General features: G+C 38.8%; 1 protein-coding gene across 2 annotated transcripts in view; it reads left to right on the forward strand.

The window, feature by feature from the left end:
- The window catches only part of EDRF1 (erythroid differentiation regulatory factor 1), a 40108-nt gene that overhangs the window by 12288 nt on the left and 11470 nt on the right, over nt 1–16350 (forward strand). For both annotated transcript variants that reach the window (XM_082630475.1, XM_082630476.1), the window contains exons 12-23: nt 63–174; nt 1814–2074; nt 3828–3899; nt 4200–4350; nt 6501–6689; nt 7016–7216; nt 8856–9074; nt 10729–10952; nt 12320–12478; nt 12649–12798; nt 14320–14473; nt 15824–15939. In XM_082630475.1, the coding sequence (XP_082486601.1) occupies nt 63–174; nt 1814–2074; nt 3828–3899; nt 4200–4350; nt 6501–6689; nt 7016–7216; nt 8856–9074; nt 10729–10952; nt 12320–12478; nt 12649–12798; nt 14320–14473; nt 15824–15939 (2008 nt within the window). The remainder of the gene's footprint in view (nt 1–62; nt 175–1813; nt 2075–3827; nt 3900–4199; nt 4351–6500; nt 6690–7015; nt 7217–8855; nt 9075–10728; nt 10953–12319; nt 12479–12648; nt 12799–14319; nt 14474–15823; nt 15940–16350) is intronic.

Raw genomic sequence — 16350 nt, forward strand, 5'->3', positions numbered from 1 at the left:
CTAGACTTGAGTCTTGTAGAGCATGATGAATGGGGAGTAAAGTTGCTATGAACTTCTTTTAGGGTTGCTTGCAACATGATGATGAAGAAGAATCAAAATAAGAAGCACTATGGGACTGTTAGAACCCTGCTTCTGAATTGTGTTAAATTGCTGGACAAAAGCAGGCATCCTCAAGTAAGATTAACATATGCTCTCTAAAAGAATTCTGGCATTCCGATAGAGAATTGTTGCCTAGACATTAAAGCCGCCTGATTCATAGTCTGTAACTGCCCAATGGATCCAGTTTGGTAGCCAGGTACCACCTGTGGCTCTTGAGCACTTAAAAGGTGCTTCATCTGGATCGAGATGTGCTTTCAATGTAAAATACACACTGAATCTTGAAGAGTGTGTGTGCGCGTGTGTGTACACATTACATGATGAAATATTTTGTTTATTGAATCAAGTGTAGTATTAAAAATTGATTTTGGGCTTCCCTGGTGCTGCAGTGGTTGAGAGTCCGCCTGCCGATGCAGGGGACACTGGTTCGTGCCCCAGTCTGTGAAGATCCCACATGCCGCGGAGCGGCTGGGCCCGTGAGCCATGGCCGCTGAGCCTGCGCGTTCGGAGCTTGTGCTCCGCAATCGGAGAGGCCACAACAGTGAGAGGCCCGCGTACCGCAAAAAAAAAAAAAAAAAATTGATTTCAACCAGATTTTACTTTTTTTAATGTAGCCACTAGAAAATTTTAAATTTTGTGTCTGGCTCACATTTCTCTTGGATAGCACTGTTCTATAAATTTACAATTCACAGAATTTTAATAAAGTAGTGCTGTTTTTCCTTTGTATTATCACTGTTAGAAGGTGGAAAACTATAGTCTCTTGAAAGATCCATTTACATGAATGTCAGTATGAATAAGGTCCACATCCTGTACCTCAGTATATAAAAGCATCTCTTAAAACAACCTCAGTTCTGAGCCCATGGTTTTACACCACCCTTACTACCCTCAGGTGTCTGAATTTGACAACTGTATGTTTCAGTGTAAGGATAGTTGTTGTGTCCTGTTTAAATCAGAAGAGAAACGTAGTATCTGTGATTTTTTTTTTTAAAGATCCAAGTTCCTTTTAATTGTGGCCACATGCAGTTCGGAAATAAAGATTATCCTAGAGACCAAACCAAGATAAACTGTTTTTGAAGAAAAATGACAAAGCAGTTTCTGGCTTAACTATCTAATTGCTGATTAAGGTGATAGTGGTTAATAAGTTAAAAATAGTGTTAAGACTATTGCATGTCTGAGACTAATAATTACTTAAACAGTAGAGTAGAATAAATGCTAATATATAAATGCTAATTTTAAGAGAAACCAGATTTTCTGGACTTTTCCCTCATTAAGCTAGTGGAGGTTTTCCCCCTGGAACCATAGGTCGTATAGTAAATATTAGTTGCCTATTAAAGATAAACTAATTAGTTCGTAGCTTGTAAAGAGAAATTCTGGTTTCTTGGTTGATACGGAGTGATGTGTTGCTAACATTTTAGTTATGACACTTTATACATGAAAACTTGTCTCCAGTGAAATACATTTGCCACTTTTTCTTAAGAGAGAGGGCTGGGAATGGAATAATTTTAGGAAATAAACATATCAACCCATGAGGATTTTACAGAGTACATTCAGAGTATTGGTACTTTGAACCAGGAACATTTCAGTGTGTATTAACAGTCTGTGGTGGAAACAGCCTGTCTGCAGGTCTCCTAAAATTTGCTAGTACAGTAGTAAAATTCATTCCACTTCAGAGTGCTCAATTTTGATGAGTTACTTATATGTTTTTTCTTTTTATAAGATTATTGCTTCAGCCAATTACATGCTTTCAGAACTCTTCCAATTGGATGAGCCTAAAAAAGAAGAAAGTTCAGAATCTCCATTAAATGAGAATTCTGATGAAAGTTATAGTGAAGAGGAGGAGGAGATGCCAGACAGTGATGAAAACGGATCCTACAGCACCTGTTCTGATCCATCAGATGATAACAAAGCAGTAGCTATAATTAAGTCTGTTGGGGAATTGTCAGTTCCAGAAAAATACAAATCCATTCATCAAATCAGAGTAAGCATACTGAAATTTGTATTAAAATTTCATCAGTGGAAAAACAAACAATTGTTAATTGAATACAGTTAGCATCTCAAAAGATGGCATTACTTCAGTAAATCTTTTATGGTCTAGGGTCTACTAATCATTAGCTCTATGAATTCTGAAACTTGGCTCTATAATTGTCCTAGGGTAACTGATCCACATGCAGACCTATGGTGGGCTGATGTGTAAACCACATCAAGATGTTAATTTTTAGGTGGGAGATTGTCCTTTCCAGTGACCAGTGTGCGGCCCTGGCTGCTCACCACGGTACTTCTTCCCGGTTGCTGTGTTGCTGGGAGACTGAATGTATAGGTTGCTTGGTGAACGTAGAATCAGGGCATACGGGTGGCTCATTATTGATCCATATGTGGAGAGATCTGGCACATTGTCCCTGTGCTACAGGACGGTACTTTTTAGTGACTGTGGCCATGTCAGCTGGATTGGACATGTCTCTTCTCTGGTCACAGCCTGATGGACCCTAAGAGCTTCCTGCCCTTTTGGTTTCTGTTGGTGTCGATTGTGTTGACTGTCACACCATCCATCTTTTTCCAGACAGTGTAATTATGTTTCATTTTTCTAAATTATAATTACTTGCCTGTCATATTTATAGATAATCTCTTAATTTAAGCTCTGAGTTTAACTTTCAGATGGAAATTTTATATCCCAATAGGTTTTTAGAGGACACCTCTGTCACCCCACAACATTGCTTGTCCTTCTGACTGTCTCTTCCTTCATTTCTCCTTTCATTTACCTTAGCCCCACTGCCTTTTTTTCCTGTCTCTCACAAACCGTCTTTCTGAATTTTAGCGCACTTGCAGCTTGAACCCCGCAGTACAGTAAAAAAAAATGTTTCTGATTATAAACAAAAACATTGATTGTAAAAGGTACCTGTATTTGGGAAACTGCATTGTAACAGAATGCGATTACATTTGGAGAATGGTATGCTTACAGATTTTTTTTTTTTTTTTTACAGAGACAGCACTTTCTATCAATATTGAAAGCACTCAGAAATACAGTCATAGTATTCATATAAACATGTCTTTCGTGGTAGCTTTGCCTTATCTCAGTACTTTTTGAAGTACAGACAGCATGGCTCCAGAGCCCCGGCCTCAGCCCTCTCTCACTGAGTGCTTGAACACATTACTTAACATCTGTGTTTACTTCTCTGTATAACGAGAATGGTAATTCCAGCCTCATAAAATTCACCAAATGGAATGCCTCGCAGAAGCTCTTACACATGATATCACTTAGTAGATGGAGGCTATTAACTGGTTCTCCTCCTAATTAAGTATATGAATTATACAGTGAGACCATTGGCAATACTTGTTAACTTATTGCTAAATTGCTGATATTGTTAACTGTGTGTTACCAAGAACTAGTGCTGATTAGGAGTCAGGCTCCCCCATCGGATTAGCTGTATGTTTATTTAAAACATTACTACTCTCATTCTTGCTTTTTTTTGTTGTAATAGAATTATTTTTTTGAATTTTAAGTTCTTAAAGCAACATGTATGCTGGAAGATCTTTTTAAGCAAGATTTTTGTTGATGCTTATATCAGTTTACTCTGCAGTTAAACAGTGCATTAGCCTTAAAATGTCAGATACCTCACTAAGCTAAATATATAGAAAATTTCAAAATTATTGACTTGTAGAGTTTTAGTAATTCCCAGGAGATGGAATTTGTCATATCGGTGCATATTAATAATTTTAAATGTTTGTCTCTGAAGCCCAGTTGTGCGTTTCCAGTTTGCCATGACACAGAAGAGCGCTGTAGACTTGTGCTTAGCTACGTTCTGGAGGTAAGTTTCAGTGTAGACTGCACCGTTTCAGTAAAACTTGTACTTGATATGCAAATAGTGTTTGTTTATTGGTGCCAAAATGTTATTCTGAGTGATATTCTACTGTGATTTTCCCCCCCTTTAAGCATAAGTTGAAAATTAATGTCTCCTAATTTTCAGGTCAAATGTAGTAGTTTTTTAAAGTCTGTTTTCAAAATTTAAATTCTCCTAAATGTATCTAGTAGTCCGGATATTGCCTTATATTTAGTTTCCAGTTGGTGTTCAGTGACATGTATAGTAAATGTTTCTCTTCTTTTAAAGGGTTTAAAATCTGTGGACAACAGCATCAAAAAAGAAGGTGACCTCCCTGCCGCTGACCCCAACACCCCAATCCCACTAAAATATGAAGATGAATCCACAAGGGGGGGTCCTGAGGGTCTGGAGAAGCAGATGGCCTTGTTTTTGGACAAAAGTAAGTTGAATTGAAGTGCAAATAAGGCCTTTTCAGCAGAATAATATAGTAGGCCTTTTCAACAGCAGACTTAGGTCAATTAAGGCATTCATTGAAAGGAATTCAGAAAAAGGATATCATGTGAATGGAAAGTAGGGGAAGATATCCTTTCATTTGGAATATAAAATAAAACAGGATAATTTCGATCCTTTATAGATAGTTCTAAGAAGAACATAAGGAACCTGCTTCCTCCTGCTACCTGCTGTGAGGAACTAATGCCTTCAGCGCGGTGGGGTTCTCCTGAGAAAGCCCCGCTTCAGTAGATCCAGTCAAGGGTTTAAGCACAAGGACTTGTGAACCAAACTGCACCGCTTCAGATCTCGGCTTCACTAGGGCAGGTTGTTTGACTTGTTTGAGCCTTGTTTTCTCTCTCAAAGTAGAGACAATAATAGTCCCTACTTTAAAGGGCTGTTACACGGATTCAGTGAGTTAATGTATGTAACGTGCTTAGAACAGTGCATATAATGAGCGCCTTAGGAGTGGTCACCGTTGTCTCCTCACGGCACTTGGATAAGCTGCAAGAGTCACTTATAAAGGGTCTGATTTGTTCCTCAAGAACATCACTTCATGAGGAACATGTGGACTTTGAAGTCAAAGTCCTGAGTTTCTCGTTTATTTTAATCTAAGTTGTATTTCTTTTTCCATCCTTATCCCCCTCCCTTTGTTTTTTTAAATCACTTTCAGTTATTTTAAAAGTGTTTTGAAAGCCTATATGTTTAAAATAGTATCGAGTGCTTTCTAAAAGGTCTTTTCTTCCCTTCATGAACGTAAGGGGGCAGGGGGCAGGGAGCAGCGTGCGTGGCAGGATTCATTTCCCCGGCATTTATGTAGTGCTTCCTATGTGCCAGCCTGAGTCTGCCCACAGTGAGGAGGACCCCACCAGCACCTGAGACCCCTGTCTGTCTGCTTCCTTCCTGGCGTTCTCTCCTCTGAAGTGCCTTTTCTGTCTCCTCCTTCCTCCCCGTCTCAGCTGTTGAAAATCCTAAGGTCTCCGTCCTCACCTCTATCCCCAGAATTACTTGGTTCCCTCACCACTCTGTCCTGTGAGCACTTAACTGAAGCCTGCCTCAGTCATCATCAGCTGTGTCTAATGCTTTTACACACACACACACACGAACACACTTGTGAGCAAAACTTCATCTTCTTCATCTTTGGTTTTCTCACAATGCCTCACACACAGAAAATGCATACAGTAGCAGAGGAAAAAGAAATACATGCACAAATAAAACCATAAGAGACTAAGTACTTTTCATTGCTTTGAAAGACTCAAGTGTTGGAGCTGATCAAAAAATGAGACATCTTGAAGCTGGGAGATGATGGGGGGTGGGTTCCCACAGCATTTTGCTCTTCTCTCTGTCATTGCACTTAATATATTTTGTTGTAGTTTATGTTATTGGCCCATCTCCACCCCTGGTCTGTGGCGTCTTCAAGGACAGAGGCCATATAACTTCATGTGGCTGTTTCTGGTGCCTAGCACGGTGCTTGGCACAGAAGTGGTCATTTGTTGGCTGAAGAGGGTAGTAATGGGCTGGACTTTAGAAAGTATTCCTGGTGGAGAAAGCAGTAAACCCAGATGGGATACAGGAAAAACAGGGTCTATGTAGGCAACAAGCTGCACCTTGATTTTGGTTGGTGGAGAGTAGGCATGGAGTACAAGGAGGTAAGATTAAAAAAAAATGGAGCTTAGGAAGTGGGCCAAGATGCTGAGACATGATTGAATAAGTGGTGAGAAGCCATTTTAATGTTTTAGAACAGGAGTTCCACTGTGATTAAAGCTGTGCTTTAGGAAGGTGAACTTTTTGGCAGGTCGGTGCATAGACTAGAGAAAGGACGTAGATGTCAGTCATGAGCTTAGTTATGTTAGTGACCCTGAAAGAGTGACAGAGTTGACAGCTGCGGGGAAGCAGGCCTTCGGAAATCCCAAGTGAGAATGTCAAAACACTGCTATTCTACTTCATTGCATTTAAGTAGTAAAATACAGTATTTACCAGTTTTGTTGTAGCTATTAATAGTACCTAGGCCTGGAGTGTTTTTATCAAGAAGCAAAATTTTTTTTACAGTGAGACTTATATTCAAATAAAATGTGCTGCCTTTTTTCCCTCATGTCGTAGTGGGCTCCCTTCAGAAGGGTAATTATTCCAGTCAGTCTGGAATGATCCCTGGTTCTTGGCAACATAAAATGAAACTCCAGCTGATTCTCAAGTCATCAAAGGCCTATTATGTTTTGTCTGATGCTGCCATGAGTCTTCAGAAATATGGAAGAGCGCTACGATACATTAAGTTAGCTTTGCAGAGCCACGGTAAGTCACTATAAATGAAAATATTTAGTAGGCATTGGGAGGAGAGAATGGAGAAGGCATCTGAATCAGTGAAATTTTAATCCTATTTCTGTTTTAAATTTAACTAAAAATTTTTTTTCTAATCTTTATGTTTCCTAGTATTTTCCACTTTGGTTTAACATCGCTTCATTTTGAAATACATGAAGTCATATGTGATATCTGACATAAAATAAACTTAGATACAGTGGTACAAAGCTTTCAGCTAGTAACAGATTTTCTTAATTTTTACTGTATTCCTTCATTTTTAATGTGCTATGTTTTTTCTCCTTCCTACCCTTTCCACATAGATACTTATTGCTGCCTCTGCACCAATATGCTTTCTGAAGTGCTGCTATTTCTTTCTCAATATTTAACACTCTGTGGTGATATCCAACTAATGCTGGCCCAGAATGCAAATAATAGAGCGGCACACCTTGAAGAGTTTAATTACCAAACAAAAGAAGACCAGGAGATATTACACAGCCTCCACAGGGAGTCCAATTGTCAAGGTATGCCAGTGAGACTCATCGTTTGATTCAGAAAAATGCCAGAAATGTTAGTGTTTCGATATTGCTGTTTTGTTTCATCATTTCTTAATGTTAAATTGAACGTGATCCTGCGTATTTGTGTATAAAGTGGTTTTGAAGTATTTTATAATTAGTAATTATACAACTAGAACTAATTAAAAAATAGTCTCTGGAGACAGTCGTATTGACGTTTTACACTTTTCTTTTTGTAAGGTTTTTCTGGGAAACCCTTTAGTCAACTAACCAAGCCATGATTTTCTTTTGAAAAGGAGTAACAGTTGGTAAAAGTGGATGAATTACATTTTGAATGGTTCACCTTTTGAATGGTTCCTGAGGGCTAAGATACAGTGATCATTTTTTTAAATTTATTTTTATTTTTACTTTTTTATTTTTATTTTTTTTGTGGTATGCGGGCCTCTCACTGTTGTGGCCTCTCCCGTTGCGGAGCACAGGCTCTGGACGCGCAGGCTCAGCGGCCATGGCTCACGGGCCCAGCCGCTCCACGGCATGTGGGATCTTCCCAGACCGGGGCACAAACCCGTGTCCCCTGCATCGGCAGGCGGACTCTCAACCACTGCGCCACCGGGGAAGCCCCAGTGATCATTATTTTTTAAATGTAGTTCACAGCTGTCTGTTTTTGGAGTTTTCAGGTTTTAAACCTGGAAGATCGGAGAATTTAGTCTGCAGAGCAGTATCCCTCCCTCTTAGCTCAGTACAGTTATATAAGCACCTTGCAATTAGGGCAGTAAGTGAGACATAAGGTGCTTTTGTAATGTATCATGGAGTTGTTTTATTATGCTCTTAAATCGTTTATATCACTTTATATCCACATCCCAAAAAACTTTGGACTGTTAACATCTAGAGAAGTATACTGGGGGAGGAAATGTATTATTGTGGGGGTTTTTTTGCCCTCTTTCTCCCCTTCTGAGTTTCTCAAATAATCATTTTATTTTAATAGACATGGTGATAAAATCCTTAGTTTGTTTTTGCCATTCCCATCATGTTAATTTCATATAAGGTACTTCTTTGTAAGAGTGATGTGCTCCTTGAAAGTTAGCAGCAGGAGTACTACCCTTTTTCTCCCTTGAATTTTTGGGCCCTGCACCTGAGTTTACTCCAGTCTCCACTAGATGGCACGTTTAAGTCTTTGAGAGCTTATCTGTCGGCTTCTTCAGTGACATAAACTTACATTGGCAAACTCTAATGTACATAACTAGCCTCTGTAGCAATCCGAACTTTATTTCAAGAACTGTTTCCAGTAATTAAAAAGGAAAAAATGGTTTACCTTGTATCAGTGGACAACTTTAGGTCTGTACCAATAAGCAGTGGACCTGGTAAAATCTGGGTCTTGGGAGTTGTTTTTAGGCAGGAAGATATTTCCTTTAATCCAACATTAATGTCCCAAGAAAATATAGTTTTTAAAATAAATTCAGAGATCTTTTCTTTTGAAATTTAAAATTTTAGTTGTATTAATTGAATCTATGTTTATACTATATTGCTATTATGGTATAAGCATAACTTTACTATACGTTATTTTGTCTTAAAAGTATTAGATTACTTAGATACTAAGGAAGAAGGGTTCATGTGACTCATGGTGATGTTTCCTTTTTTTTCTTTTAAGGATTTGCATGGGCAACTGATTTGTCTACGGACTTAGAAAGTCAACTTTCAGTTAGTTGTAAATGTTATGAGGCTGCTAATGAAATCTTGCAGTTTAGTGACTTAAAAAGTCAAAATCCAGAACAGTATATACAAGTATTGAAGAGAATGGGTAACATTAGAAATGAAATCGGTGTCTTTTACATGAATCAGGCTGCCGCATTACAGAGTGAGAGAGTAGGTGAGTACGTCTCTGGGGTCCTGTCTTCATTGCCCGTTCTCCTAGAAACTCATGCTGATTTTACATGGTTCAAGCCAAGAACTGTGGCATTTGATTTTATGTCATAAAGGGGTGCACTGTTAAAGAATCTTTTATGATTAAATTCTCAAGGAATAAAAGTAGGAAAAGGCATTATTTCCCCTTGGGAGTCATCATCTCACTGTCCTCCGTCCTCCATCTGATCAGTTCAGAAGTGAGTTGGACAATCAGCCATGTGCTAGGCTCTATACTGGATATGTAATTAGCTAAGATATAGTTCTCCGAGCTGGGAAGCCAGATATGAATACAAATCTCTGAAAAATGCTATAAGTACAAATGCCGTACAGTAGAGGAGTGGGGAAAGGAGACGTTCCTTGAAGTTGTAGCATTCTTGGAAGGCTTGTGGGAAGAAGGTGTAGTTTGGGCAGATTGCAACATGATATGATTGCAGCAGGCAGATGTGGGAAAGGTGGGATGTCTCGACTGGAGTAGGCAGCATTAGGAAGGAGCCAAAGATATAGTGTCCGGTGGGTGTTAAGAGGAGCAGCAAGTGGTCTTCAGTGATTCAGGCAGAGGGGCATGGATTCATCTGCGCCCATGTTGAGTTGGAGAAGCCAGTGGACATGTACGTGAATGGTATGATGTAGTAGTCAGAACTGTGTGCTTAGAGCTCTTTGGGTTAGCAAGGCATAGGTTGGGAACCATTCACATAGGGGTGATAGTTGAAGCCATGAGAATGGGTGAAACTGTAGAGGCTGTACACACAGCATGGGAAACCAAAAGGGCCGAGATAAAACTGAGGACAGCAGGTAGGTTGAATTAAGTTATTGTGTGCCTGTTGATCTGTGAGCTGTACTTGGCACAGGGATACAGAGGTCATTGCCGGTGGGAGAACCTGTGCTTTTTTGTTGTTGTTATTTATACGTATATAATACATTTTTTAAATAGAGATATAAGAACCTGTGCTTTTAAGGTGCCTCTGGAGGAGGAAGTTGGTGAAGGTGTATGAAAAGTGGTTGTCAGAAACCTAGGAGAATTAGAGAAGACACAGACTGTGCCTCTTGAAATTCATGGGACCATGTCTTTTGAATCTTTATAAAATAGTGCTTTGCTCGATGTTTTTATTTGCCTGCTTTAATATCATCTGGTTAATAGAGAGAACTCCAAGTGTTGTGTCAGTCTGCCCAGCTGCCATAGACTAGGTGGCTTCAACAACAGAAATTTATTTCTCATAATGTGGAGCTGGAAGTCCAAGGCTGGATTTCTCTGAGACTTCTCTTCTTGGCTTGCAGGTGGCCACTTTCTTGCTGTGTCCTCACCTGGTCTTTTCTGTGTGTATGTTCCTGACGTCTCTCTCTCTTATGAGAACACCAGTCATTTTGGATCAGGGTCCCACCTTATGACCTCATAAATGAGACCTTAGTCACATTTGTGGTTAGGGCCTCAACATGAATTTGGGGCGGGGGGCGGGGGAGGACACAGGTGTGATGAGAATAGTGCGCTGCAGTGGGTCCAGGTGGCTGGTGGTCCACTAGACGTTCTGTCACTGCCACGCTCTCATCATCTCGTCGAGAGACACTGGTGGGTTTACGCTGATATCTGCTTACACAATTGTTTTCTTTCTTTTTTTGTGAAGTGAGCAAAACTGTGTCTACTGCAGAGCAGCAGTTGTGGAAAAAAAGCTTTTCTTGTTTTGAAAAGGGAATTCACAACTTTGAGTCAATTGACGATGCCACAAATGCTGCCCTTTTACTATGTAACACGGGACGACTCATGCGAATTTGTGCACAGGCGCACTGTGGTGCAGGTGATGAATTTAAACGTGAATTTTCTCCAGAAGAAGGCTTGTATTACAATAAGGTAACTTGCTTACATGTTGGACCTCATCTGTTCACACCTGATTGTCCTTTACACTTTGCCGCAGCTCCACTAAAAGGTTATAAAACTAAAATAATTAACAACTGTGGTGATGGCACAGGACTCGACAGATCATTAAAACACTTAGAAACTGGAAGAACACTGAGAATTTAGTAGTGAAGATGACAGGTTGAATTGGTAGGGAAAGATGATTGTTCAGTAAATTATGTCGGTGTAGCGAGAGCATGTCAGATGGATTAAAGATCGACACGGAGAAGTGAAACTCTGGAAGTCCCAGAGGAAAATACAGGTAGACGGTTATCTGCTGGGATGGGAAAGGACTTTTGCAGCATAACACAAAGAGCAAAAATTGCGACATAAAAGATGGATAAATTCAAATACATAAAAATTGTTTTTTAAATGCACAACAGAAAGCAAAATTGAAAAGCAGTCCACAATTCAGGGAAAATACTTAGAGCACACATGACAGATCAGAGGTTAATAAACCCTTAATATATAAAGAACAATTAAGAATCATTGAAAATAAACTGCCCCAATAGAAGAATAACCTTGAACAAAAAAAGTCATACGTGTTAAAAAAAAAAAAAGTAAATGGTTAATATGTAAGAAAATTTTCAAAATTTAAACTTTTATGAAATTTAAAAATAAAGTTTTTTTAAATCAAATTGTGAATATTTTTTGGCAAATGGTAATATCCAGCGTTGGGGGAGGTACAAGAACACTCATTTAGTCGAGAACTTTGAAGCTGTTTAAATTACATTAGTGAGCAATGTTCATTGCATAGAGAACTTAAAAAAAAAGTGATCTTGTTTTTCTTTAAGCCTACATATACACAGAAAATGTGAGTAAGTACACACCAGAAATGTAGAAATTATTGCTGGGTGATGGAATTCAGTGTGATTTTATTTGATTACATACAATGACCATGTATTTCAGCATGGTGGTGACAGAGGTGGGAAGGGTTGCTTCTTTATACAATCAAACCCAGCAAATTTTTTATCCATAGACTTGTCAGATTATTTTTTCTATTTTGCTAGTCATATAAGCTGTAATTCTCATTTAGAAAGAAAGGAAAACAAATGAAAAAAATGCATCCTCATGCTTCACATGAGTCATAAGACACTCAGATGGGCTGATGATAGACTCGAGAGAAAATGTGGGCAACATGCAGTCCACTTTAAATCACTTTCTTCATTGAAATTGTGTCACTGATTTACTTTTTTCCTTTCCTCATGATATTGGTCTTTTATAAATTCTCTCAAATTAATGTTGGGGTGATTGTGAGGCATGTTTTACTTTATGGTGTATATTTAAACTGAGTCACAACGATCCTCTTTCCTCCCTTGCAGGCTGTTGATTACTACTTGAAAGCTCTAAGATCCTTGGGAACACGAGACACACACCCAGCTGTTTGGGACTCAGTGAATTGGGAATTGTCCACTACTTATTTTACTATGGCAACTCTACAGCAAGATTATGCTCCGTTATCTAGAAAAGCTCAAGAGCAGGTAATATTTGCTGGATTATAAAGAAGTCTTAACCTTACTTATTCCTTTGACAGATATTGAGCATCTGTTATAGTCTTTTCCTTGACAAGCAGTATTTAAATGTTTTTAAAATTCTTACATAAGATTATGGGATTGTCATTTTTTTCCTCCCCCTTAAAAAAAATACACAGATTGAAAAAGAAGTCAGTGAAGCTATGATGAAGTCCCTGAAATACTGTGACGTGGACTTGGTGTCTGCTCGACAGCCTCTTTGTCAGTACCGAGCTGCAACCATCCATCACAGGCTGGCGTCCATGTACCACAGTTGTCTGAGGAATCAGGTATTGCCATTTCGATTCAAGTTAAGTGCCAAGTCCATTTAAAAGTGTTCTGGTGCTTTTCTTACATTTCTGTAGACATTTAAAATGCCATCTATTCTTTTAGCCATTTGAGAAAAACTTGGACTGTAGGTATTTTTCCCCTCTCTCCTATGCTATGTATTTTTCTATTATAATTGGGTCTTAGTTTGCAAAATTATGTGTTTGCCTGGGTGTATTATTTAGATTTTTTTTAAATGTAGTTAGGCTTTATAGTAGCGGTTCTATGCCAATTTTAAAGTATGCATTGATCATTTTAAAAAATTTTTATTGTGAAATAGAGCATGCATATAAAAGCACATAGAAGATGTATGTGAAGCATTTATACAGTTTAAAGAATAACAAAGGAAACTCCTGTGTGCCTCACCTTGAGGTTAAGGAATGGAAGACTCCTTCAGGGATCCGATGTGTACCCCTCCCTGTTGAGTCTCTCTTAGTACCCACCCACATTAACTACTGTCCCTGATTTTCTATTATGTCTGTACCTTTTCTGTCTTTAACCACCTAGATTAACTACTGTCCCAGATTTTCTATTATGTCTGTACCTTTTCTGTGTTTTACCACTTAAACAGCATGTTTACATTTTACCTGGTTGTGAAATTTATAGAGCAAGTCATACTGTACATATTCTTCTGTGGCTTATTGCTTTTTAGTTAACATCATGTTTTGGAGATTCTTTCAGGTTGATACACGTAGCTGTTCATTTTCTCAGCTCAATAGTATTCATTAAATGAATAAAATATATCACAGTTTATTTATCCATTCTATGATTACTGAACTTTGGGGTTGTTCTAGTTTGAGGCTATTAGCAATAATATGATGAACAGTCTTGTACCTGAATCCTGGTGCTCAAATGCATGTATTTCTAAGGATAATTTGAGGCCTGAGCTGAAGGTGCCTTCCTTCAGAGAGGTTGCCTTGCTTCTGCCAGGAGTCTTGTGCTTATAGTTTCTCAGGGATATTTTTTTATTGTTTTCTTGTTCTCCCTTTCTTAGCTCAGCACCAAGACAAATTATCTTGCAGTTCCTTGGGTATGGGTTTACTTCTGGGATGCCTTTATCCTGGAAATACTGTCCTTTGAGGTCCAGCTGAATCTGGAGAGTGTTTTTTCCACTCTGAGCTGGCCCTAGACTCTTTTCCCCTTGCCACAGAGGGCCCCCAACCTAAATTCACATTTGTCCAGATGGCCTAATACCCTCACGGCAAAAGCAAGCTTGAGAGAATTCGAAGACAATTCACTGGGGGAAGAATTGTCTGTTCAGCAAATCATGCTGGGACAACTGGACATCTGCGTGCAGAAGGATAGGGTTAGACTCCTCCCTCACATAACATATAAAAATAAACAAAATGGATTAGAGACGTAAATGTAAGAGCTAAAACTCTAAGACATAACAAAACACTAAAAAGTATTTAGTGGTCCAGAGACTTGGTTAAGTAGTTATTGTGAAATCAAAGCCTTAGGGTTTATTTTATTTTGGGTTCTAGGTTGGTGATGAATATCTTAGGAAGCAGCACCGAGTGCTAGCAGACCTTCATTACAGCAAAGCTGTGAAGCTTTTTCAGCTTCTGAAAGATGCTCCATGTGAACTACTTAGAGTACAGTTAGAAAGAGTGGCATTTGCAGAATTTCAGATGACCAGTAAGTCTCACTTTTTTATTTCTCAGATTTGTATGCATTGGCTTAGTGTTGGATTGTCTTAGAGTGAGGCAGACTGTGGATCTCTCTTGGATGTGAGCAATATTGTTTTCTTTTGCATTTGCCCATAGCTAATGTCTTTGGGTAGGGACATTTTTTGAAATGCTTTTTAAAACTTAGAGAAATGCATTAGCTTATGTTTAATGAGTAGATATACCGAAATATAGCCCAGGATTTCTTACTTGAAAAAAAATTATGACAAGTTAGTTTAGACAAAGATTTTAAGCATCATGAACAAGATGAGAGTGGAAAACGGTGATGGAGAAGTGGTGGGCCTGAGTCCCCTTGAACGAAGAACCAAGACTGGCAGCTTTGGATTGTGGTTCTAGAGCAGACTTTAACTGCAGATCCTGAGCAAGGTGGCGATGAAGTGGGAGGGCAGTGAGGGCGAAAGCGAGGCGCTTCACGTATCGTTTCCCACGGCAGAGTAAGCTGGCCCTCCACCACTGAGCGTTTTTTTCTGAATTCCCTCCTCGCTCTTGTTCACCGGCTCCCCCTCTGCACAGGGATCTTTTGAGAAATATCTCTTGTGTGGTAAAGCAACAAGAGACGTTTATTTGAAGTACAGCAATTCCATTGGTTTCATTTCAGTTGTTTTCTTCTATAAAATTAAAATAAACTTAATATTTAACATATGCATGACTCTTTATATAGTATCTCTGGAAGGATGGGCGAGAAACTGACGGCATTGTCACTTCCGTGGCTCTCAGTGTATGCACATTTGTACCTTATACATTTTGACAGTGTATTACCTATTCAGAACAGTTTTTAGAAATACTTTTTACTAAAAGCATCTTTTTAAACTTTTTGTCAGTACATAGAGCCTAGCTGAATGTCTTGGATGGTCACCCAGGATTAATAGTAGCTCTTTCTGGGGGCAGTCTGGGGTGATCTTCTTTTCCAATTTGCATCTTTGAATTTTCTGCCATGTTTGAATTCCTTAGAATGAGCAGGCATCGTTTTTATTTAAAAAACAAAAAAAAGTAGATACTGGGAACAAGTTTGCTAAGATGGTAAGTATGCTTAATTCCCTTTTTAAAAAATGTTTAATACTGTGACTGTAAAACCAGATAGTGAGGCAGGGAAACAATGATTGTTTATTGCCTTGTCAAGTCCTCCTGTTTTTCTTTAGGGATAATTACTAGACAAAAGTTGGATTTAGAAGATTTCTTGGGATTCTCATGAGTTACCTTTACAGCATTTAAAAATCTGAATTTTCATTAATACATTGACATTGGATGGGTTTCTAGATTTATATTTAAAGGAATGATCATTTTGTGTTTGACACTCTAGGTCAGAATAGCAATATTGGAAAATTAAAAACACTTTCTGGGGCTCTTGATATAATGGTGAGAACTAAGCATGCATTCCAGCTCATCAGAAAGGAGCTTGTAGAGGAATTTGACCAGGTAAATGAAAAAAGATTTATCATTGTTTTTTATGTGTCTTAAACTAAATGCTACATGACTGTGTATAGTGGGCATATGGGATGCGTGTATGTGTATGTATGTGTCTGTATATGCATTGTGTGTGTACAGATACATACATAAATACATATGCTCTGCATAAAAACATGTTAACAGTGATTTATTACATTTTCTTTGTGGAATTATTAAACTCAAATTTACAAGTGTATCTTATATATATATATATATATTTTTTTTTTTTTTTGCGGTATGCAGGCCTCTCAATGTTGTGGCCTCTCCCATGGTGGAGCACAGGCTCCGGACGTGCAGGCTCAGCGGCCATGGCTCATGGGCCCAGCCACTCCGCAGCATGTGGGATCTTCCCGGACCGGGGCATGAACCCATGTCCCCTGC

The sequence above is a fragment of the Mesoplodon mirus genome (assembly GCF_964341445.2).
Source record: "Mesoplodon mirus genome assembly, chromosome: 2".
NCBI lineage: Eukaryota > Metazoa > Chordata > Mammalia > Artiodactyla > Ziphiidae > Mesoplodon > Mesoplodon mirus.